Here is a 25,515-nt window from a genome sequence, read left to right as displayed (position 1 = left end):
GAATGCAGCTGCTAATATGTGCACACGCTAGCCTGCCTTATCATCCACGCTGTGGATCACTCATGAAGGAAGAAGAAGGAGAGCAAGCAGCAATGGAGCCAGCCAATGAGAGGTGTGTGCGACGCACAAAGCATGCCCATGCCATGGAGGAAAAAAAGTCAGTGAGCACACTGGTGCAGTGCAAGGTGTGCGAGTGCAGTTAGCCACAGGATCATTCAAAAGAAGCCGCTCAGAGGCCGGGGAAAGGCGGGGCACAGCCAAGACATAATGCCAAACTCTTCTCACTGTCTCTCTGGCTGACATGAATTCTGTCTGCTCCTCACATTGTTGGGGAAGTTTTATTTATTTATTCATTTATATTTGGTCAAAATAAAGGCAGAGGTAGGATGCTGCATCCTCATCCATCCCAAATTCAGTTTGTACTGATCTGCAGAGAACCGCACTTATCATTGAGAGCAGTGGGGTTGGATGAGGGGGTGAGCCAGGATATTGTCTTTGTACGAAACAAGGGCATTGGAAAATAAAAGAGGACTGCAGAGAGATAATAACAGATTGTTCTTGCGGAGTTACACTGATTTGTTTAGGTCTCGCTAAACCCTTTTTATTCTATACAAAGGCCACTCTTTGGGATGACTATTGTTGGTGAATTGTGCACTGGAGTCCACTAGAAAAAACCCGGCAGAGGTGGGTAGGTTTTGTGCAGTAATAAAGCAGTGCTCCACATTTTATGTTACTGTAGGTGACACGGTCAGCAACATGTGCTTAGGTTTTGTGTACGTCAAGATGATTTGGATTAATGTTTTGCCTTCAGAGGGCCTATGTGTTATGTAGTCTAACTAGTGCAAACTTTACTCAGAAGGGTCTCTTGATCTGAAACATTATGTGATTTGTATAAAGGCAGGTAGCACCAGGCACAGCAGTTTTATTACCACCTCCCCTCTGCTATAATAAATTTGATTTCACTGTGATATACTGTATATATTATGTTGTGCTTCTTATGTCTATCCATAAAACTTCCAATCATCATTTATTTGATGCACAAATAATAGAAAAAAAGTATAAAAGTTTTCCACAGCCTCAACTCTTAGAAAGTTCCAGGTATGCTGTATATAAGAGCTATAAAACAGCCCATCTAAATGTTACAAGCTCTTCCACTATAAACACTAAACAAGCAGAAACCTTGTGAAACTAGTATGTTTGTGTCTTTCCTGCTCTACTGCTGTGAAGCCACGAGACACAGAAGGTGGGCTGTACTCTCACCATGGCTGCAGCTGTGGCAGCAGCTTGCGCAGCCACAGCTGTCTGGTTGGCCTGGTGTTGGGCGGCCTTAATCTTGGCCTGCAGGTGGGCGGGGGGGTGGAAGTACTTGCACTTCTCGCGAGAGCAGCGACTCTTGATGTAGTCCATGCACACGGTGACCGTGTTGTCGCTGGTGTCGATCATGGGGCTGTCGCTCGGGTGGGCGAAACGGCAGTCTGTCTCGCCGCGAGCGCAGTTGCCCCGCTGGAACTCGCGGCAAACCTGGAAGCGGGACAGTCACACACACACAAGGACACACACGCACACAGACAGACACACATGGACACGTGCACACAGAGGAAACAAACACACGTAGAAGACAAAACAGTGAATGCTTTGGCTTTCAGTACATGTCAGGAAACAAAACAAGGCTGCTCTCATTGCCTTAGCTAGCAGCGGCTCCTTTTATTTCTTGTCATCTTAAAGCAAGATGACTCAAGCAGACATCAAAATCTTGATAAGATTATTAGATTTATCTTTAAGGATTTGAAATTTTGACATCTGACTGTTTTAACTATGACAAGCCTGAAACATCAGGGATTTTCCAGTCGAGAAAAGCTTCTGACACACCCAAAAGATGTCAAAGCCATTAATGTTGGGCATCATTTACTCAAATATTACCTACATTTCTGTTGATCAGATGATCAAAAACAACAGAATGCATGCATTTCTGTTCAATAAGATATTGCTCTTTTGCTCTTTTTACATTGCTCTCACTGATAATGCTTACAAGCATAATCATCCTCCAAGTTTAATACTGCATAATAGAGCAAAAAGACTTTTTTTCACACAACGCCTATATGATAACAACAATAACAATTACCAACACATAATGAATTATGGCTGCAGTGGTTCATGTGAGTGTAAGGAGTGTGAGAAGCAGCACAGCGGGTTAATAAATAATATATCACATATATGGGAGAATATTAAAAGCACACTGTGAGATACTGTATAAACATTTGCCATATAGATTTATTCATAGTGATGCGCTTCTCTCCAAAAAGAAGATAACTGCAATAACACTCTTCTCTCAGCGTCTCCCGAAATAAAACGTATATGCATATATATGTGATACACATAATATTAAAAAGGGGAAAAATAAAAAAACATAATTTTGTGTTATTTGTTGTTGTTTTTTTAAATAAGGCTATTAATTAGTTTTGGACACAGTATGAAAAGGGCTCAACAAAACGTAACAAAACCTAAGTGTGTGTGTTCAACTGTTCAGAGGCTTGGGCGTAATCACAGGAGGGATCTGCTTTTGACTTGCACTCTGGGACTGAAACACACACACATATACAGGCACACACAGACATATACACACACACACATGTGCACGATGGCTTTGTGGGGGAGTATGTAAGTGTCTCAGAGGGATACTGTTTCATTAGAGGCTGCTTCATTCAGTTGCTAAGTGATAGCACTCTGCTGAAAAACACATACAGGCACACACCTACACATCACCTCTAGGTCTTAGGGAGATTATTGTTTATCTTTATAAATATAGCGGGGTAAAAAAACAAAACAAAAAAAAGAACTCCACTGCCTCACAATCACAGAGCTATTCTCATTCAGCGTTGTTTGCCAGGGGGGCAGATGGAGATGGCTGAAGTTGCTGAAAGCGTCCCAGCCGAACTGCGTCTGTCTAGCAAGTAGCAGTTTATCTTGAAAAAATTCCAATTACAAAATCTTCAATAACACCATCTTATTTATTACTTCTACAAGGCATAACAAAATCATACCCCTTAAGTTGTGTTCAAGGACATAGCTGATATAAAGATCTATGAGGAGAGGAGCCTAATACTGATGTTTCCATGAAAAATGATCCCCCCCTGAAAGACAAAGCCTGGTTATAAAACAGCTACCGCAGTTACAAATCTCACAGGCTCTTTTTCTTTTCTTTTTTTATAAAAGAAACATGATTTGAGATTTAATTGTTTTGCTCCCACTTAACTTTTTCAGAGCCTGAATTGTTTATTTTGACTCATTCCAAGGCAACTTCAAAGTGTATTTATTCACGTCATTTATAACTTGCTTATAAAACAGAATGCTAAAAACTTGCTTACCCTTTCAGGTCATTATCTAAGGTAAATTATACTTCAAGTAGCCGCATTTAAAAAAGCTAATTCAAAGTGGAGAGTTTGTATGTGGCTGTATTTTCATCGCTGCAAACTCTTGTGGTAATTAAAGGAAGTAGTTTGCATTTTTTACCAGTATAAAGAAACTCTTTGGAGAGAGCAGACATGTTTTTGGAACTACTGCATCACAGAGGGTCCTGTAAAAGCTCCTGAACTATAAAGGATACTCATTTATAATCACAGTAAGATGCTACACTAATTACACTTCACAGCCTCAAAGAGTACATTCACTATGATTAAGTGCCATGCAGGAGAATTCTGATTGGGTGGGTCACCTCCAGCTTGTCAGTACGCAGAAGTTTCTGGTTGGAGGAAGAGCCAGCGGTCACGGAGACGGGCGGGCTGCCGGGGACGATAACCGGAGTGCTGGGCAGGATGTCTGTTGGCACCAGACCCATGCTGTGGGACATGGGAGTCAGGTAGGGTGTGTAGCTTAAACCTGCGCTGGACCCCAGCCCCTGGCTGACTGGAAACGTCTGCTGCATATGGAGAGAAACGACAAGTTTATGACTGCTCTTTCAGTAGCTATTTTTCACATCCGTAATTAAAATGGTAGAGATAGATAAAAAAAAAATGCTGAACTGAAAGATGATGGATGTAGGCAGGGACAGTGGGAAGTGGAGGGTGAAAGGCAGTAAGAGGGTATGGAGATGAGAAAGAAAGAGAGAAGTGAGGGGGAAAGAGACACCAAAGGCAAATGAACAGAGGGTGCAGCTGGGGAGAGAATGTGGCAGGTAGAGAGAGAGAGAGTGGGAAAGGGATCGGCTTGAGAAAAAAAAGAGAGAGAGGAGTGTGAGAGTAGAAACAAGAGGAGGTTCAGGTTTTTTTGTTTTTTTTAACCGTTATGTATCCCAGGAAGATTTTGCTGAGCAGGCACGTTCTTTTTTGGTTACACCTAGCACTAAACTGATGCAGTTAAACAAAGTCACACCTGGCAGCTACCCAGTGCAACCACAGTATAGGGCTGGCTGCTGAGCAACTCCCTGAGGACAGCTGGGGACTTTTTGTACGTTGCACAAGGGCATTACAAAAGCGAAGAAAAAATTTCTGATCTTCCAAGCCTGAGACGTAATCTAAAAACAGTCAAATCTGAGAGTTTAGATAACAATAAAGTACCTTACCAAAGACTGGATAAAGTCAGTGAATCACATTGCTTGACGCCAAACTTTTTAATGCTAATCACGACAATGGAATTCACTGCTATTTTCTCAGAGAGACAATCAATTCCCACAGTAGCGAGTTCACACTAACCACAGGTTGCATGGTGGTGCCGGGGATCATAAACTGCATTTGTTGAGCCAACATGGCGGCAGCTGTCTTCTGCTGGATCAGGTTATTTCGCCCGTTGATCTCCAGCTGGGTCTTCAGGTGAGCAGGTGGGTGGAGGTATTTGCAGTTCTCTCGTGTGCAGCGACCCTGAGCACAAGTAAACAAATGCGATGAGGGAGAGGAAGGCGAGAGGGTGAGGGAGACAAAACAAGTCGTTAATGGTCCGAAAACTTCAACTCTCTCATCAACAGCATGAACTGAAAAGCAGCCAGTTTTTTGTTGATAAAGCTGAGTGTGACTAGGCTGTGGGCCTGCCTGAGGATGTGGCAGATACGTGGACACTGACTCCAAAACATCAGGTGCTTGAAGGCAGCATACATATTCATACAGAGTGTGAAACAGAAATTCATGGGGATGGTTTGTGCTTTTGAGTAGAAACAACGCTATGGAAGATGATTACCATTTGATCTACTAGGTTTTTAACTGGAAGGTTAAAAGGTCATGCTTGCAACATGGACACACTGTCTACCCAGTATTCGTTGCAGATTTTTTTGGGGGGGGGGGGGTAGGCTTGCAGAGGCCATGGTGGATAAAGGCAATTACACTGTCAACCCAGAGGCTAACGGCAAACACAATAATCCAATATGGATCCAGGCTGCTGTGCTTACTGCAACGAGAGTGGGTGGAAGAGAGAGGGGAGAGGAGAGGTCAGGGGGGAGCGACAAAGTGAATGGTAGCATGAAAAAGGACTCTGGAGCTATGTGGAAGATGGTACATAAAGGCAAGGAGAGAAGAAGAAAAGATGTGGGCAGAACAGACTGTTCGGCAGAGAGGACAAAGGTCAAGGAGACAATAGGAGAGATGACACATCTGGCATGACACGGCAAGTCTTGGTGAATGTGATCGAGAGAAGAGGTAACTGAGCTAAGCTTAGCGCAGTCTCGCACAAGCGGCTCTGCTGCTTTGTCCGAATGCCCCTTTAACTCCATGACACAGATGAGCGTCACCACAGTGGCCTGATTAGCATTATCATACTCATCACTCCTCTGATTTCCTCTTATATGAAAGTATGACAGGTCTGCCTAGCTTCCACGCAGTGATCGGTTATGACTGAGTTTAATTACACAAGCGCTGCTCTCAAACACTACATCCATACCCAGACAGACAAAATGACAACAAACCACCAGGCGAAGCTACACACAGGATGTGTCTCATGTACTGTGGCGGTCTGGCGTGTGCAATGATGTGTATTATATTTGACAGGGTAGGGGGACTCCAGCTGAGTAGTGCAGTGAATTGTGAAAATGCCAATGACAGACAAAAAAAGGAAGCAGCCAGCTTCAAGTTAAGTGGGGAATGTATTAATATTATATCAGTCTTCTGATATTATTATCATTATAATGATAGTTGTGATTATTAGTACATGATCTATATATATTATATATGCGTGACTGAAACCCATGTGCAAATTGTCGCTGCTAAGCAACTTAGGAGGCCTATCATCTGTCTTATGTATACTGTTACAGTAGTAGAGTTGATGTCTGTGTATGTACAAGCAATTGATATAAAGTAGTAACTCAGTTTCAGACTTAAGTTTAATAAAGTTTTTTCTACTCTTGGATCTGTTTGATATCAAACTGAGTGGAGAACCTTTATAATGGTCATCTCAGGGAGACTATAACTGTGAGCATCGAAGGGGTTCACCCACCTGCTGCTTCAAATTTTACAAGGGGATGCCAGTCAGAAGAAAAGCGAGGGGGAAAGGAGCTAAAATACTTTGTTTCAGACCTGTTTTTTGTGTTGGAATATCTGAGGTTTAAATCACCAAATGTATCTGTATCGGCTTTAAAAATCCTATATGCATGGCAAAATATACATGAATGATTATTAACTATGATTCATGCAAAGCTGCTTGAGTTAAAGAAGTAAAAATATGGACCTTTTTAGCATTATGTGCTAATAATAATACATTACATACACAAAATAACACACTATTCTAAAACACATAACTGGAACAGATCCCATGGGGTGTAATGCAAATGCACAGATGCATGGTATGGATTGTTTCTAGCACTTCTGCTTTAAAGCTCAAACTGTCGGAGACTTGTTCGAGTTTATACAACTACAATGAGATGATCTTGTATGTTAGGTGGGCAGGCAAACAGATGAACGTTTAATCAAACATGCCTCAAAGTATAAGCCTGGCTCTCAGAGCAAATAAATAAATAGTCTCTTCAAGTCTCATCAAAGCAAAAACCAATATAACTATCCTGCTATTCTGTTCTTCGTGGCAGATATTAAAAGGCACTCCCAAACACACTGTTAGTGTTGTTCCAATTACAACTGATTGGAAGCGCAAGAGAGCAAAGCCACAAAGGATATGAAGTCTGTAAACACTATAGGCTCCTTTGCAATCACTTTTTCACATGAGTAATAAGATACATACAAACAAAGTTGATCCCAGGTTCAAGACTTTCAGAGACCTGGGTGCAGAACTATGAGTCAAAAGAGACTGACCTCTAAAACCTGGTGTCAGAGCTGCAGTGAGCCGGCTCTGGTGTCAGAGCTGGCTCACTGCAGCCACTACCTCCCTACTCCTTCATGGCTCACACGCACAAAATCACACCTGCCCACACATACGCATACTAAATCTCTCAATCGCAACAAGCATCACCCCCACACACACATACACACACCGGCTTAGGGATGCAGGCTAATGGATATGCACACTGTTGTACTCAGCTCCATTCAGGCCTGTCCAGATCAGAGGAATAATGTTAGTGCTGGACCAAAAACCTCAGAGGTGCCCAAACTAACTGAAGCCTTATGCACCGCCACCACAGTCAAAAGTGACAAAAGGTGTGTGTGTGTGTCAGTGCTCTATGTGTGTTTTGTGTCTCTGTGTCCACAAGAGAGGATGCGTAGGCAGGTGTAACTGTGCATGTGTGTGTCTGTGCGTGCAGGAGAAAATGTGTGGGCGGGTATAACTCTGTGTGTGAGAAAGGGAGCTGGTGCTGAAGCTGAGCTCTGGACAGCATCCCAAACCGAGTCTGCGGGGAAGCGCAGCATCAATATCGCGCCCCGCAGAGATCACAGACACAGACGGACACAAATAAAGAGACACGCAAAAAAACACACACACCACAGACCCTCACTATGTCGCTCAGTTCACTCCAGACTGCACTCTGGAGCCATTACCTCACTTTCTGCTCCATATTCGGTTCATCTACAGCCAGTGAATGACATATGCTTTCTGCAAATGCTCGTCATTAGTCCTCACTTAAAGCGATGAGGTAAATGGTGGCGAAGCTTCTTGTTTTGTGATTCTTACTAAATGCAGGCCTTGGAATTGTAGAACTTTCTCCTTTTATCTCGTCAAACTTTATTTAAGAGCATTTTCTTACTGATCTATTCACGATCTCTCACAGCATTGTGCTTGGTCTTTGCATAAATTTGTTTTAATTTATCCCAGTTTTCATCTAGTCTGTAGGTGGAAGAAGAAGCAATAAAAATAAGTAGTTTCAGGGCTGCCATGGCAATAGAAGACCCAGTACTATTAAACACAGTGAAAGAATTCAGTGCTCGAATTTATTATATAAACATCCATTATTTGCAGGAGATTGCGGGATACAGTTCGTGTAAGCTATATCGATCTCCGCCTATATTTACAGTGGTGTTTAAAGCAGAATAATTAATGTTCAGTAATTTCCCCAGCAAGAAATTTTTGTTTGTTAGCAGGATTACTCAAAAATTTATTGACAGATCTGCATGATATTTGTTTTTACCAGCGGTGGAGATCTTAAAAGCACCTTGTATAATTGATCCAGATCTGGATCTATACATTTTTGGAATTATTATTTACTATTTCCAGACAGGACCAAAGATAACTGATAAAAGACATTTGGTGCCACAGTTTTTACAACAAATCATCCTGATATTCGCAGGAAAATATCACAAACTAATCTGCAGATATTTTTCTGGACCCAGAGTTGCAGTTTATGCATATCAGACCTTTTTTCCTTCTTTTTTTGTTAGTTACAGTGTCAAATCTCAAACGACATTAAAAGTTTATAGTGACACAAAAGTCATACAACTTATGTAGATCAGTGAGAGTGGGACTGAAGTAGTTAAAAACTCAAAGGTTAGCAGATGTTAAAACATGTTTCGGCATAAGTGTGTAAGGTAAGGGTGTGTTGGGGACTAAGGCCCGTAGGCAGTTAGCTACCTTTAATAGAAGTCAAAGTTTACTTAATAAATCCCGGCTGCTAATGTGAAATGGGATCCATGAAGACCAGTTTGAGTAATGGGGCCTCAAGACACCACATCAGACACTCATAATACTGTGCAGTGAGGATCCTTGGACTGTGAAGTTCGAGGCTGCAAGATACTAAAATACCAATTTGGCTGATATTGATAACAATATTTTTACAGTCTTTTAATTTTGTTGTTGTTCTTATTTATTCACCTTTTTGTTTTACAGTAATAAATTAATCTTAAAATAATTTACTGACCTGTTTAAAAGTCTTCAAGCTCTACAGCACACAATTTTTCTACCACAGCTTGAATAAAACTGATTTGACAGCCAACAGAACCGATACTGGGTGATACCTACATGAAGCCAATATATTGATGCATCCCAAATGCACATTGGCTTTTATTGCTATGAAACTTGTCTTGATTATTGTGTATGAGTACGCATGAAAGGCTGCAATCTTTTAGATTGATTACCAAAGCTGGTGTGAACACAGCCTTACCTTTAACGTGTCAAAGTGTCAGAGTTTGTTTTTCTGTTATTGAGTGTCTTTTAAGAGCTTAACCTTCTCTTTGGATAATCATAAGCGGAATATGAATGGGCTATAAATACGTTTAACTGAGCCTCAAAACGGCTTGTAAAACATTAGGTTTCAGACAGAAGAAGAAATGAGGTCATTTAAAAGAATTTCAGCTGTGTTCAGACTAGATGTATAAGGTCAGTGAATCTAAGACTATTACAGGCTAAATCTAGACATGGAGACATAATAGTTAATGCTGAAAAGTTCAAAGCAAAGAGAAGGTTAATAAAAACGTACACCCCAAGACATAGAATATTCATTATACTCATCCAGGTGGTAATTTCAGGATATTGGACACAGCAGCAAATAGGGATGAAGATCTAACATATGCTTAATCGCAGACATGATAATAATAATTCTTGCTTAAATAAAATATGGCAAGGCAAATTGCAGTTACGATCTAGTGATGGCTACACATATCAATTTGGGAGTGCGATAATGATGATCATGAATGAAGGGTCCAGGCTGCAGTTTGAAATGCCACACTTGATGATTCAAAGCACATAAGATGAGGTAAGCTTTGTGGAAAGGCACCGCTGCATCGCACATAAAAACGAAGCGTGTTTATGGCTTATGGTTTAAGCAGTGAGCTGGTTCACCAACGCATCGATGACGGTGCTAAAAAGCTGTGGCTGATGACAGTGCTGTGCCATCATCTGGTTTTAAGCCTTCATCCTTTGAGAGGGTGGCAGACACATGCAAATACACAAACTCCCACACAGAAAGACACACACACACACGCACAGGCCAAGTGCACTATGCCTTCTGTCTCAGCCACCCACTCAGAGCGGAGCAGAAATCCATTCATCGTGGGCATTGCCTCTGAGCAGCTGTCTATGAAAAGGATCTTTGAAAGCACCACGGCACCTCTGTGATTCGTACGCCGGCCGCTGGTGTGTAGCCATAGCTACACTGCAAAATTATACCTTTCTCGAGGATCGCTCACATGGCAATTTCTTATTGCAGGCTGCAGGGTTGCCCTTGTATGGATGAATGCTGTGATCCATGCTTTGGGATACACTAATAACTGCTTTGATTCAGATTGGATAATTATTTGCATCGCAGTGAGAAACAAATGACAATGAAGGCGAGATCAAAGATAAATTAGTGGTTGCTTTCACCTGACATAAAGCCTCAGTTCGAGAGCTGATAAAACAACATATTACTCGCAGTGATGTCCTTCAAATCCCCACAGCCATTGCCAACAAAACAAAACAGCACTTACTGTTTGCCAAGTTTTCATATACGATTATTGCCCATACAAATGGGCTCCACGTTAGGGCTGTTCCGAGGGGGAAGGGGATAAAGAGACCTAATTTCATAAACAGATTAGGATTACACTCACTTCACCCACTGCGGCTCCTTCAGTTGTTCATGGAAATCAAACAACAATGTTAAAAGCTTTTTTTTCTTTGTATTATATTAACTGCTACTATGTCACATTCACCATATTCTCATTTTACTTAATGAGGATAAGTCTGAAGATCTCAGACATTGTCTGGTGTTTGTCTCGAGTGACTAAACAATGTGTGCCTTACTTTAAACATATATCTACAGACTGATATATAATAAAAAAGTGTGTTATTTGCAGACCTAAACTGTTGTCTTGTTGTCATTCATGGCACTGAAAAAGAAGGATAACTAATTTTTCTCAGCAATCCGCTGATCACGCTCCCAATCTGTCATGGCCACACAGTTGACAAACCTTTAGCAAAAGGCAAAGTGGGAGAGAAAAACACACGGCAAACATTTACTGCAGCAAACACGCTGGTATGAGAACACAAAACACACACATACACACACACACAAACCTTTTTACACAGTGACAAAGTGCTGAGGAGGGTACAACAGTGCTTCTACACAAACATGACAGAGCTATCACACTGCAACACTCACAGATACACAGAGGCAGGGCTAAGCCTACAGAAAACATCCTCTGACCGTGTGATGCACATTTTAAACTGCCAGTGCTGAACTACTTTGTTGTGATTTTTGTCCTTTTGTATTTTTTTTTCCACAGTCAACTTTGGATGTCTGGATGCAGTTCCACAGTGAAAAGACAAATGTTTAGGTACACCACAGCAAAGTAATTATCTTCTGAGTCAGCTGTGGCTGCTAAGCACCTGATTCAGAGCCACACTTAAATTAATTTGCTACTATTGTCACTTAAAGCAATAAAACAAATCGAACAAAAGGTAAATTAAGACTATTTTTTACTATTTTTTTACACAGGATAATTACTACTACAATTACAAAGTCATAATTACACTACAGCCACTTCTGGAGGTGGCACACATTAGTGAAGTGTAAAATAAATTCACAGGGAACACTGGCTCAAACGGCCCATGTATAACCCTGGCATCTTCATCAGTGGCAGAAACCCCTTCCACAACGCCACCCCGCCTCCTTCATCAGCCCCGGCTGAATGGTCAGAGTGATGACTGTTGTGTGTCTGTGGGTGGCACAGACACAGAGGGCCAGTCTTCCACCCCCTCCACAGAATAGCGCTTCACTTGTGGGCCCCTCCGTTCACCACTGTAACATTTGCATTTTGCCCTCAATGGGCGCTCTATGCTCAGCACTGCTGGAGACAGAAAGGAGCTGCCTATAGGCCGACAGAAGAGCTGAAAATGCCACTGCAAAGATGTCTGGCAACCCGCCTTTATGCTACACTCCTGTGGTTCCAATCAGCCTTAATGGGTAAACTAGGGCCCTGGTGCTTATCCCAGATTGATACGCTCGAAATGAAGCATTGCTTTGCTTTCGCACATCAACACTTCAAACCGAGAAAAAAACAAAACAATATTGATCAATTAGGTAGTGTTGAATCTTAAGGGTTCTGAGATGTGAGTGTGCATGCATTTCTCTATTAATCCCCCCCAGTTTTCGCCAGCAGCACAGAGAAGCTGGGTACATATCTAAGCCCTCGTGATGTCTTTCTGATGTGAGAGTAGCTCTCAGTGACATGATCAATGACAGTGTGATTGGCAATATTGGCAGACTGCAATCCTGAAGAAACAATCCTAAACACATGCATGGTCAGCACAAACCAGGCACTGGCTACATGATGGCTGAAGACTTTAGAAGTGAAAAGTCACAGAGATGGGACTCTAACTGATAATGTTTAAAGTCCAACATACCTAGCTGACTTTGGCGAACCACAAAAACGACACTAAAATGCTCACAAAGGCAGCTTCTGCAGACATTGCTTTAAAAAAAGCTTCTGCCTTTTTTCCAACAGGACGTCCATCAGAGAAGCTGTAACAATGTCTTCTTCCCCACATTTATCCGATTGTCCTTCTCAGCGTGAAAGCAGGAGGGCTGCTGTGAGAAACTGATTCAAATTATTCTGACGTGAAGCCTGTGATATGTGTAATCCTTTTACAGCATAGCCAAAGAACCTGTTGTAACCCAACTGACCAGCAAGAAGGGGGTGGAAAGGCACTCGCTCTCTCTTGTCTCTCAGCATTCCCACATATCTCCTTCTTTTCTCTCTCCTTCAGTGCCTTGTCTCAGCAGTGTGCCATTTATATCCAGCCTTTTAATGCTAAGCCATTTACATTGTTGAGAAATGACTTGTGGTCTTCCTTTCATTGGGTGTTTGGTTTACAGGTATTTGCACTTGTAGCTATAAATATCCAAATGAGAACATTTCATGGCTTGCAACACTTACAGTACTGAAAGCTTAGCTTAGTTTGAACCCTCAACGCTCAACACATCTTGCTTTTTCTAGGGCATCCATGAAAAAAAAAAAAACAGTTGCACTTGTTCATAATGTCCTTCTTTCTCTCCTCTCTTAGTTTACTCCAATAGTGTCTTGTTCCAAGGACCCTAACAGCTGGTTATGGGTCAGCCTGTAAGAGTTAGAGGAAAGTACTTTGGTGAAAGCCCCCAGCTATGAGACACCAACAGGACAGGCACTCTGGTGCTCAGAAGACTGGGAAAAAAAAGCAGACCCAGTGATCCCAGCAGCCGGTAAAGTAGTGAGGCGCTAGATGCACATGGACAGGGCTTCCCTTTATCCTTGAACCCACAGAATGCTCCCTCTTAAGGATCTTGTTTTGTTTTTAGGCTCTAATGGATCTGTTTGGGCTAATGGGTCTGTTTGAAGCGGTGAGGCCCCGGGACAGCAGGAAACACTGAAAATCCATTATGAAATGATAGCCAGAGGCTTTTTGTTTACATTTAGCCTGGTAATGGAGAACAGGAATCAATGGTGAAAAGCGGGGGGAAAACTAGTCATTTAAACTTAAAAACTGTGGCAACTCCAAACTTCCTTTCACGCCTGATTGTACTCTGCTCAGCTCTATTTAGCATAACATATACAGAAAAGAAAACACCACTGTAGAGCACAGAGACTTGGTATTTTAGAAGCGTCTGCTTTCTTCACCTTCGCCCAAGACACACATAAGACATGTGTTGCCTCAGCAGTAATTAAGTGCCTTTGTTTCATGAGCTATAATCCCTCAGATGAACAAGTGGTAGTGTTGCTGACACGCTTGAGATTACCCTAGAAGAGGGAGGGGAAGGACAGAGAGTGGGAGAGTGGGATTAAGGTGATATAAAGTGTGTTGTTTCTTCCTTTCTTGTTTGTCCTGGGATGCCTGGATATCATGAATCTTTCTCCCACAGGCCGTAAATCTAAACACTCCCACCTCCATCTGAGGAGTGTAATAAAGCCTGTCCTTGCTGATCAAGTGTCTTCAGCAACTGGATGTGTTCATTTTTCTTGTTTGGACAAAACAAGAACAAAGAACACATCGAAATTTCATCACACTGTGTCCTTATAAGTCTGTGTGGTAACATCTCTGAACAGTTGCAGCACGTTGTGCATCAGCTAAAAATCACATGCCCATGATCTCATGACACAGAAATGCACTGGGAGTCTTCAGTTAGTTAAATCCATAAAACTCTATAAAAAGAAAGTGCCTTTAAAATGCATTATTTCTAATGACCAGCAGGTAACGAGGAAGATATGGCAGAATTTGCTTTACCATGTGACTGACAAGCTGCAAGCACACAAGTATGCAGTGTCCCAATGATCATTACGTCTGGTTTCCAAACAATGAGATGACAACGGCCAAAATGCTCAGCCTTCAAAGAAATTCACTAATCAATGGAAGAAGGGTTATAGACAGTCTGACTCACACCGCAGATCAGGCAGTTCAAGAAAATGTTGGAGTTATTTGTCAAAATTCCTACTTAGAATTACAAATAAACGCTACACTAAAGATGTTTCGGTAGTCAATATGTGCCTGACTTCATGAGAGAGAAATGAAAAGCAAAATATTCTTAATCAATACACAGGGTCTTCATTAATTTTCTGCGCTACTGTGCCTAAATAGTCTGCAGGGTATAAACAATTTTCTATCAGGAGCTGTGATATATATACTTGTTGCAGGTTGTGAAAACAGCCTATAGTTTAACCATCTAGGGTATGGATCGAGGATCATAACAAAGGAGCTTTCGTGCAGTCGTGGAGCAGCAAAAAAAAAAGAAGCCTATCAGCATTCAGCTGATGGCTATAATAACTAACTATGTTGGATACAAGTGTGAGTATTGTAACCGTCTTTTGAGGAGGCAACGTTCAAAGTGCGGCTGCAGTGGCACCGTTGCGAGGCACCTGCAAAGCCCCGGTTCCCGCTGCTAATCCAGCTGGAGGCTGAAGCCTTGCTTCAGTTAATCTGATCATCTGTGACCTGCTGAGACATGAAACCCACCCTGCAGAGCTCATTTACTCTGTACACACAAAAACGTAAACAAGTATCAATGCAACACATAGAGGGAGATTGGCGAGGAAGCTGACATAGACACTTGGGCACAATCATACAGCGTGTTTGAAGTGAAGCAGCTGTCTCACTTTCCCATACACGTCTAAAACTATATACTATCCTAAAGAAAGGCTCAGCTATGACATTGCCACCTCTCAGTCTGTTGATAAGTGAGTCACAGCTAGAAGACGGAGGCATTAACCTGCTTTCAACAAGCTGTCATTTCCCTATGCTCATCCTGTCAGCTCTGCAATGATATGAGGGCAGTCCTACAGCTAACTTCAACTAGCCATATCGGTGAAAGACATCATAGAAATAGGTTATATGATGTTGATGGCCTAGTTTGAAAAGAACTGTGCCACATCCCCAAGAGGAAATAGCAGAAAGCCGGTAGGCTCTTTTTTAAATTTCCTAATTTTACATTTGTTGACAGATACAATTTCAATCATTCTCTAGCGATCAAAGGCAAAACTACTCCACAGTGGTGCAAAAATAGCACAAATCAGCTACAACTGCTAATGAAATAAATAAAATAATGTGGGAACATGAAAAAAAAAAAGGCTAGCCTACATCTTCTTTCTCTGCTGACACTATCGACCGCATGTCAGAACATGTTGAGGAGTTGTGTAAATCCATAAAACAGATAAAGGAGGATAATGAGATGGAGGGGAGAGAGGAGATCTATTCATCAAAGCCTCTTTCTAACACACTCAGCAGATAGGGGCAGAAACGCTGGATGGCTGCTTACTCTCCTGTTTGGAGATTAAAGCTTTGGTTGCTGACAAAAAAAGTTGCGAAGTGCAGGTTTATGATTCAACCTACAAAGAAAATAGACAGTTTCTTTTACTCAAGAATTAATTTTACAATCAAACTAATAATTCAGTTATTGAGTATAATCTTGTATCTTTGATCAAACTCTCCATATGTCGGAAAGTTATTTATGTTTAATAAATACATGGTAAGCAAGACAAACCACACTGTGTTTCGGACTAACCTAAACATTGCGCGATGATAAATCAAGAGATGACATTATAAAAGGGAGTTAGATAGAAACAGTATCTGTTCATGCAAGCATTTTAATACACTTTCTAGATCCATCTATATGTGTAAAAAAACACAACACAATATTGCTCATGTACATTGGGCGTGTATGTGCTCACGTAGAAGCCATTGCTTTTTAAAAATTCTTCGGAAGAAGAACCAGAAGGGCAAATAGTAAAAACAGAGTTTTCTTTGGCTAGGTCGATGATAAAACTGATGCTCTTAATGAAAGGAACACATGGTAAAGGGTGGCGATACCAGCAGAAAACATAGCTTGGGAGTGGCTGCGAAACAAAAAGGCCCGCATATTAGAGCGGTACTGGACGCATTATCTATTGCCAGAAGTCTCGCCTGCACCGCAGGCAAAAAGTACTCACTACGCACCACTGACTTTGTTTTAAATGAAAATACCTCCTTGTCAATTCTGTTTTTCAGACAGAATTCAGAAAGCTGTAGAGTTGTTTGCAAGTGCCTCAGTTAGTACAGTACCTTGCTAAAACACCAAATTAGATCCTGGGCACTAGAGCACTCATTTGATGTAGTAAAGTCTAAGATTTTTAACCAGCTAAATGATTGTTTTTAGTCTTTTTTATGGCTCAGTAGCATATTGTTTTCCACTCCACTGGGCAAAGTTTCCAGTCTATGACATCTTGTACACTATTTCTGTTGCAGTGCAAAAGAAGTACCCACACAAGCATGTTGAAATAAATTGTGCGTAGCTATATCAGCAACTAACTTGGATATCTGTGTCACGCTTTCCAAAAGTCTGATTTTATATATTTACTACTGTGGAATCTAGATGTACATGTAGTGATAATTTAAGGTTTGAAAGTGTCTTCAAACGCAAGTTGTTTTTGTGTTTTTGTTCTATACACAACCAAAGGTGAATAAGAGCAACATCACTTGGTTGTTTGTTGGCCCTGGTGATGAGGCCACTGAGGCCTCTTCTCTCTCCTGTGGGCTGTGGAGGCTCTAATCCCATATGGAGATGATACAAACAGTCCTCATAAGTTTGAGAACACTGAGGAAGACAGAGTAGAAGAAGTGCTCATACCTGGTTAAAGTAATAGCTGCCCTTTGGTCAAAGAAATAAGATCAATAAACCACGGTACAGTGACTCAGCCTTTGAGCTGCAGGGTGTGTTTTATCTTAAAATCGTGCGAACGAGGCAAACACATTGATCACGCTATTCACTTATGTCATCACCTTGCCCTTTTCCTGTTTTCTCCAAGGGAAGTCAAAGCTTCCCTTGGAGAAAACAGGTCCAAAAGGAAGTGAAAGCAAACTGAATTCAGTGGCACTATGGAAATGCAAACGGGACCACATTAGAGAGCGGCAACAGTTTATTTATCAAATGCAAAATGTGCTTTTTTTGGTAAGATGGAAACGGGCATGAATCACAGGCGGTGTGCACCTGAGCCGTGCAGCTGTTAAACCTGACACTCTTCCTACCACGCGTGTTTCGACAATTTGCAGTGCCAATTTATGCTCACCACTGTCACCACTACTCTTTCACTCTCACCCTCCTCTGTCCCCACCTTCATTCCCTCACCCACCGTGGCTTGAGCCAACTCTGCGAGGGTGCGCTCTGCCAATTAGTGTCTCCCACCTGTCGCTGTGGGTCACTGGAGCAGGCATCTGCTGGGTGTGAAATTGGCCATCTCACTTTCGTCCATGAACTTTTCAAGCCTCCCCCCACAACTCCTTGTTGGCCAAAACACACAACCACCCACCCACAGGAACAGAAATGCTGCTATGACCTAAAGTTGACCTTTATGATATGGCCACCCTCTGTGGTAGAGGAAAGGAGGCAAGAGAGTGATACAAATACAAATAATACCTCTAGCTTGGGTTTTAAATAGAACAGAAGGATGCATGCTGCCAAATATGTTTTAGTGCATCAAAGGAAACACAAAAGTTGCCATTCCTATTCTGCGTAGTGATATTGCACCATTCCCACAGGTCAAACTTAACACTCTGTGTGTACTTTGTGCTTTGAGTGCCGTTAGGAATGATATCCAAAACTACATAAATAGGACACAGGTGGAAGTAAACACGGCTCATCCTTTATTAACAAACATCAGTTTATTGTTGCTGTGGGAGTTCATAGCCAAGCCAAGAAAAGAAGCGTCGACAAAGCATCATTTGAGAACCAGTACTGGATCTGAATAAGCTGAGTATGACAATGTTTTCTTAGCTTTCCTTCTAATTACAAAGCTATAAAGGGGGCCTACTGTGCTTTTCCTATTATTCTGCCATATTTTACAATGATGGAGATTCAGAAAATGACTTTGCATATATACAGGTAACACCTGTGAGCCAAAAGCTCAGGCTTCAGACAGGATCTGTGTGTGAGGGGCAGCCAATCAGAAGATAGCTGGCTTAAAGGGAGGTTGTTTAGACAGTGACTGAACTAAGGAGCTGGTAAAAGATACATAAGGATGATTATGAACCGTGAACCATGCAAAGCTACTGTAGTAGAGCCCAGCAATTAAAAACGTGGAGCGTAACAGGCTCAGTTTAAGCCTTTCATTCACTAATACAGGAGCCATTTACACTGACGCCAAGACTTTCATCTAGACAGGCTCTATCAAATTACTCCATCATAGAGCTGCTTTAGCCTGGCCTATTAAGCTTGATGCTTGAGAAAAAAACTAGACTGGCCTTGAATTAATAGTCTGCTCAACCTTGTGCCACTGACTGCAACAGCATACTGGTTTGGGCGATCAGCCATTTCAGACAAAGGCACAACCCCGCATGATCTCATCAGCCTAATTCAGTCCATATGCTAACTCAAAATAAGACAAGTGACTGTCTCTTTATTATGTGTGCCAGTACAAAGCACCAACTTTTTAAGTGCCATTTCTCAAAATGGGGGTCTCCATTTAGCTCATCAGTATCTGCAGCGCAGCAGCGCGCATTGGAAGGCTTCGACAAGTAATTATGGCAGATTCCACTTTTACTGCGCAGTCCGTCACTGCCACTCAATGAGCCTGAATAGGATATGAGTCAGAACACTTCTAAAATGGAGTTCACACAGGGCACACTCCATTGTCACTTCTCTTTTTCATATGCAAGCCCAGTGTCAATCACTGTCAGTGTAGCTTTTGGTGCTTACTTTATTAGCAAAACGACTTTTTTACAGTGACATACCGACATGTAGGCTTTTGAAGTTCGCAGCACTGACAAGTCTCCACAAGGGATTGGGATGTCATGGTAGGACTGGTTTACAACTGCCTCTGACACAGCCCAACAGTCATTTAAACCAAAAGAAAAAAGAAAAAAAGAAGAGGTCCCCTAAAGATTGCCTTTATGTTGCCTCATTAGATGGAGCCAATTAAGGAGATCTTTGTCTCATTATAAAGGCTGGCCCCTAGGAGACAGCTGGGCCTGTCTGTCTAACTGTTTGCAGCTCCCAAGGTGCTTCTGCCTACAAACTGAGGATGGTTGGGTGGAAGCATCTTGAACTCTGTGCCTCTGTAAGCTTGTCCATTTACTTATCACCAGAGAATTAAAGAACCCCGAGGAAGCAGTCAACACATTCCTAGTGAAACGATTAATTTCAGTGTTTAAAATGGGCTACAGCCAACGCCATATGCTTCAGTACACTGGCAATACAGTGATCATACTGCGGCTACCACTAGGCATCGCTTGCCCTTCCAAAGGGAGGAAAAAAAACACAGAAGGCTGAAGATAATGATTTTTTTTTTCAAGCATGATATGCAGTGCATTTTTAATCTAAGGTTAGGTTCCAGTGAATAAAGCAGGTAAATATGTGCTACCCTTAGAAAACCTGAGTCTGTCTCTCAGTGATGATGAAACTACGTATCAATAATTAATGGGGCTGATACTAAAGGTCAACCGCACAGCATGCCTCCTGCCTCACTCTGGCATAGATCTGCCTTCTGCTTTACTGCAGAGGTGCTAACAACAGCAACAACTACTGCAGCAGTAAGGGAGTTTGAGTCCAGCTGGCTTTGAAATCATCAAATGTGAGGATGGCATTGACTCTGCAGCACTGATTTAAGTTACCATTTTTTTTTCCACAGGCAGAAAAAAAATAATGCAGAAAATGGAGTACTTTATCAGCACTGTGGGCAGCTGAGAGAGATGGAAAAAGAGGATGACTCAGAGGTAGTGGGTGGACTGAGACCAGGTGAGACACTGGTACAGCAGATGGGCAGATTTTCAGTGCTCAGTCGTTCCATCATGTTGCAGGCAGCTCATTGGATGAAGAACACCTACTATTCAATCTGACATTAAACAACAGTAATGCCATACATCTTTTTTTGCTTTTTTTAAAAGAGAAGACATAATAGAGTTCAACATCAAAACTACAACCCCATTAGGTGATATAACAAAGGCTGCAAATTAGCAGGATGGGAAGCAGAGAGTGCTGAATACTGGACATGTTTATCAGGCCTCATTATAGCACTGATTGGAGCGATGTAAAGCAGAACCGCCTTGGTGTATTTTTGATAAAATGACACAGTTTTTCCTGACATTTACTTTAACAAAAGTAAATACTGCTTATTCTCATCTGTCTGACGTCTAAAACCCCATAATTTCCACACAAAATTGCATGAAATATTGTCCGATGATTTTCATTTGGCTCCTTGTTTTATTTTTAGGTTGGCTGCCCACATGGAAAGGAAACATTTTCACCAAAAAATCCTGTTGCTAGAGCACAAGATTTGGAACCAACAACACCAACAGTATCCCAGCAATTGAGCTCTGATTTCTCAGAGCAGCAAATGAGAAATGTGGAGCTGATATTGTGGAGTTTTTCAGCTACAAATGGCAGAGTCACACAAACAACAACGTTGAAGCACACTGACCAACACAAATGTGGGTCAAAGCGGTGGCCCAGTTAAAATATCGGCATGTACTCTTATGTGTTGACTTTGCTGATCAACAGCAGTAGTGCAAAATTTTAACCTGAAATTTAATTTCAGCTAAAAAAACATGAAACATGTCAGAATAACATGAAATTTAAAAGACATGGAAGCATTTTGGCTGCTCCAGATGTTTTTATTGCTATGCCATGCTCCTTCATAATACTAATTATAAAAGTGTCTTAATCAGACTATCTTAGTCAGCACAAACCTTTTGTAACACAACAAGTAGAGATGTCAGTACATGTCATGTTGTTATGCCGATATCAGGTAACAACGTCGATAACAACTAATACTGACTGTTTAACATCAATGGATCCCCATGTAATAATAATATAACACAGAAGACAACATTTGAACTTCTACAGGATGTAAACTATCAACCAAATTATAACACACAGTCTCAATGATCAACATATGACCTATAAATGTGACCAGATGTAAAACACAATTTTCTACACTGCTCAAGGACTCCTTACAAATCCCACTATAACAGTAATCTATCACTGGGGTTTAATGGTGGGTAATATGCTTTCACATGCATAAACAAATGTTTTTGTGGTTCTTCTTTTAAACATTTCCAGCACACAGAGTGACCAGACTGACTAACTAGACCTGAGTAGGAAACAGAGATCTGATCAGACTTCCCTCTCCCTGACTCTTATCTCTATACCTTTGTAGATGTTTTCAGATAGACTGGGGCTGTGGAGGGGGTGAAATCACATGGATCAAATGAAATTTGGCATGGTTTGCACTGGCAAGACAGTGTGTGTGCATGCATTTGTCTGCCTACGAGGAGGCCTGTTTAAGGAACGGTAGCAGTGTGGGGTCTCCTATGGGCTCATCAAAAGCATGCCGCATCCACTGCAGCCCCACATTAGGCTCAAGTCAGTGCCTCATTGTGTCTGGGTGAATGACCCTGGGGGGACACCAACTCCTGCTGCACGGCGTACATTCCCCTCCACATGTTTGCTCTGCCCAGGGTGTGGCCCAGTTCGGGAGGATTACACTGAGGAATGTAGCCGAGCCCATCTTTTAAAACAAGAGACGAGAAGCAAACTGAGGCCACGGGCAGAAAGTTCATGTTCACTGAAGCTTCCCACAAAAATTCAAATGTACTGAGCTCAGAGGGGGGAAGCTATGGTTAAGTTACAGATCCATTAAACTTAAAAAGAGGTCTTTGGGTAGTAGGCACACTTCTCTTGAATCCTAATAAGAGTTTTTGATAAGTGGCTTAAGTTTTTGCTCTACTTCCCTACCTGGTGAGATCTGTCGTTTACAGACAGGAAACAACCTTATAGTCCCACCTTCACAGTTTTACTCTTGTATTTTTATTCTCTTAACCGTTCAAATATGAACACCTTCCCTTCTTCCCATGTTCCCTCGCTTCTTTATTTACTGGTTTCAGCCGTCCCACGCCCTCCGATAACACACTTACAGTGGAGCATGCTCTTTTAAAGCACAGTCCGGATTAAGGTGTTCTTACTAAGTGAGGGAAACCAGGGCGCTTCATCCCCATGGGGACTGTGGCGAGCTTGTGATACAAATGAGAAAACACTGCACACCTGAAAGTAGTAGCTCCTATTGTTTGTCCTGCTTCACTGCTTTCTTTTTGACGACTGCAACTTGACGAAACATGATCGCGCTCAGATGCAGCAGGCTACCCCCCCCCACCCCCCCACCCCCATCCCCCCACCCCCAGCCCCAACTCTCAGACTACGGAAGCTCATTCAGGCGTGGTGGTCACCTGGTAAAATGTTACTGGTGCAAAAAAGTGTGGGGGAGGAAATCTAAACAGACCGTGCTGTCAGGCATTCAGTCTGTTTTGTAAAGGCTTCAAGGTCTGCAAAGGCACCAGTGAAACTCTAAAATGGCTGTTAATTTTCTGCAGCATTGGAAACATAGCTGATTATTATACATATGTGTCTTATGCTTTAACTTAGAACGAAAAAAAACCCCATCCAGGCATGTCAAATATAGTCAAACCTAACCACTGACGAAAGGCTGATGTCTAATGGTTGCACAGTCAATGTGACATCATCACATGACCGGCATGATTGCATTTACTCCATTAAGGTAGGTATTCTCACTCATTTACTACCCAAGCCCTCTCTTCCACTCATCTCTACCACCACCACCACTCTATGATGGTTTCCATGGTCACGGTGCAACAATTATCAAAGAGCTTAAAGGAAATGGCTTCAACCACAACACATCTCTGAAACTACTGGAGACACAGAGCTGCCTCTCTCGGTTTTCTATCATGTTTAGCTCGAATGATATCAAAGTTGCAACGGAAGAAATTATGTAAACAGATTAAGACAAATCAAGGTTCAGATGACAGCACAGACTTAACGTTCTTGTTTTGACTTACTGATAGAACTATATCTCCATATTTATTTAGTTTAAAATAAGCTAGCTGTATGGAGGTAATTTGCTGCTGACATACAACAATTTGTATTCATATATGACATTTAAATGTCATGTTCTGTCTGGCAGCCACCAAACCTGTCTGAACTTGTTTCATTTGAATGTCATTTTCCTAATTCAGAAGATAAAACATAGACAAGATTGTTAACACCACTAACATATAGAATAGCCTTTTATTCTCATTCTACATGTACAACGAAATTGTGACTATCGCAAAGCAAGAGAACAAACATACTAAAACTATTTGGACAGTTATGGGAGCAGAGCTGAGCTATAATGGGCTCCATAGCCATGTTGGAAATCTGATATGTGGTTGAAAAAACAGTTGACATATCTGAAAAGTTCCCACTGCGAGGTCACCACTCCCAAACGTTCCTGTCAGGTCTCAATTGAAACGAATGATACTTTATAACCCCTCTCATGCACACCGACTAAATGTTAGTTCAGCTTTAGCTGGACAGGGATGAAGAAGCTTCTCCTATTTTGAGAGATGATAAATGTAGCATAGAAGGGCTGTTTCTAAAACCCACAGAGTAAAGCAGGGGACAAAAATAATCCCCTAGAAATTACACCATAGAAATGCTGAGAGCAGCACCGTGTGAGGGTGCTGCACGCGTTATGATTGAGAAAGCAGGACGTAAACGAGAAAGGAGTGATCCCTCACCATTATTTAACCCATGCAAAACTCTCTAACAGAAAATGCAAAACCAGATATTTCAGATAAAAGAAACATGCACGAGCAACTGTTTGACCACACTACGAAAATCCCCCTCTTAACCTAGATGTGCATTTGCCGTAAAACCCATATTCTGGTGGCTTCACTGCTTGCTGGAGTTTCTTATTATTGGAAATCTAAAAAGCCACGCTGTTCTTCGGGTCTCTTGGGTAAAGACGGATCCCCACACAACAGCAATAAGTGAATTATGCTTTCAAATGCAATTTATATCCAGCAGAACTACAACGCCCAATTGTCCGCCAATTCTGCGAGGTATAACTTTCCACCTTTTTTAAGCAGTCCTGCTGCATCATGTTTTAATTGAATTGCACCTTTTAGAAGCTGCATTATGAAAACAAATGACTAAAACAAGTCAGAGATACCTGCAATTTACATATCACCACGCCCCAAGTCATTAGATTTTTAAAAAAAAATGCTGTGCAGCCCAAAGTAAAATATCAGTAAGAAAATTAGGGCATAAGCGTTCATCCAAAATAAAATACAAAGCAAATGCTTTTATTTTGGCAGAGAGCTGAAAAGTTTAAGATAAAACTATGATGGTGCAGAGCCGCTGTGGTCACAGAAGTGTTTTTAGAAACTCAAAACAACGACCATTCCTTGGAATGTTTGCCTACTGCTGCTTGACAAGCGCAGCAGCAGTGCTACACCTCCTTCTCTGCTCCTTTCTCAAGCACTACCATTTACGTGTTTATGAGAAAGACCGTTCTGATCGTTGGCCAAGTCATGCCTGGCAGCACCCAACCCTGGCATGATAACCCTATCGGATGAGAAGACCCAGGAAGATGATACGGGCATAATGGGGGTGAAAATCAGCCTGCAATGGACTGAAACACACTTCCTAATGCATAATAAAGCATTCATTCTCTTGTCACGAGGAAAGTCTTTGCGAGAGTGGGGGGTGAGTTGGAGTTAAAAAGTACAGAGAATACTGTATTCTCCTTCTGTCAGTGGGCTGGATGGGGAAATTAGGGTTAGAAGGGGTGAAATTTTGTGTCTTTGTCTATACATTTAGCTTTTTAGTTGCATTAGGAGTTAAGCTGGTTTAAGGAGGCAGTCTTCAATGACAGCAGAAGATCGTAGATTAACAGGCTGCCAGACAAGTCC

General features: G+C 41.8%; 1 protein-coding gene across 6 annotated transcripts in view; it reads right to left on the bottom strand.

The window, feature by feature from the left end:
* LOC146360894 (muscleblind-like protein 2a) overlaps positions 1–25,515 on the bottom strand; it is a 52,877-nt gene that overhangs the window by 14,041 nt on the left and 13,321 nt on the right. For all 6 annotated transcript variants that reach the window (XM_084921683.1, XM_084921684.1, XM_084921687.1 and 3 more), the window contains 3 exons: positions 4,689–4,853; positions 3,713–3,916; positions 1,261–1,521 (listed from right to left, as the gene is read on the bottom strand). In XM_084921683.1, coding sequence (XP_084777809.1) covers positions 1,261–1,521; positions 3,713–3,916; positions 4,689–4,853 — 630 coding nt within the window. The remainder of the gene's footprint in view (positions 1–1,260; positions 1,522–3,712; positions 3,917–4,688; positions 4,854–25,515) is intronic.

Source organism: Perissodus microlepis, chromosome 23 (genome assembly GCF_051167445.1).
Source record: "Perissodus microlepis isolate ML-2025 ecotype Zambia chromosome 23, ASM5116744v1, whole genome shotgun sequence".
Classification (NCBI taxonomy): Eukaryota; Metazoa; Chordata; class Actinopteri; order Cichliformes; family Cichlidae; genus Perissodus; species Perissodus microlepis.
This window is presented reverse-complemented; position numbering and strand designations above follow the sequence as displayed.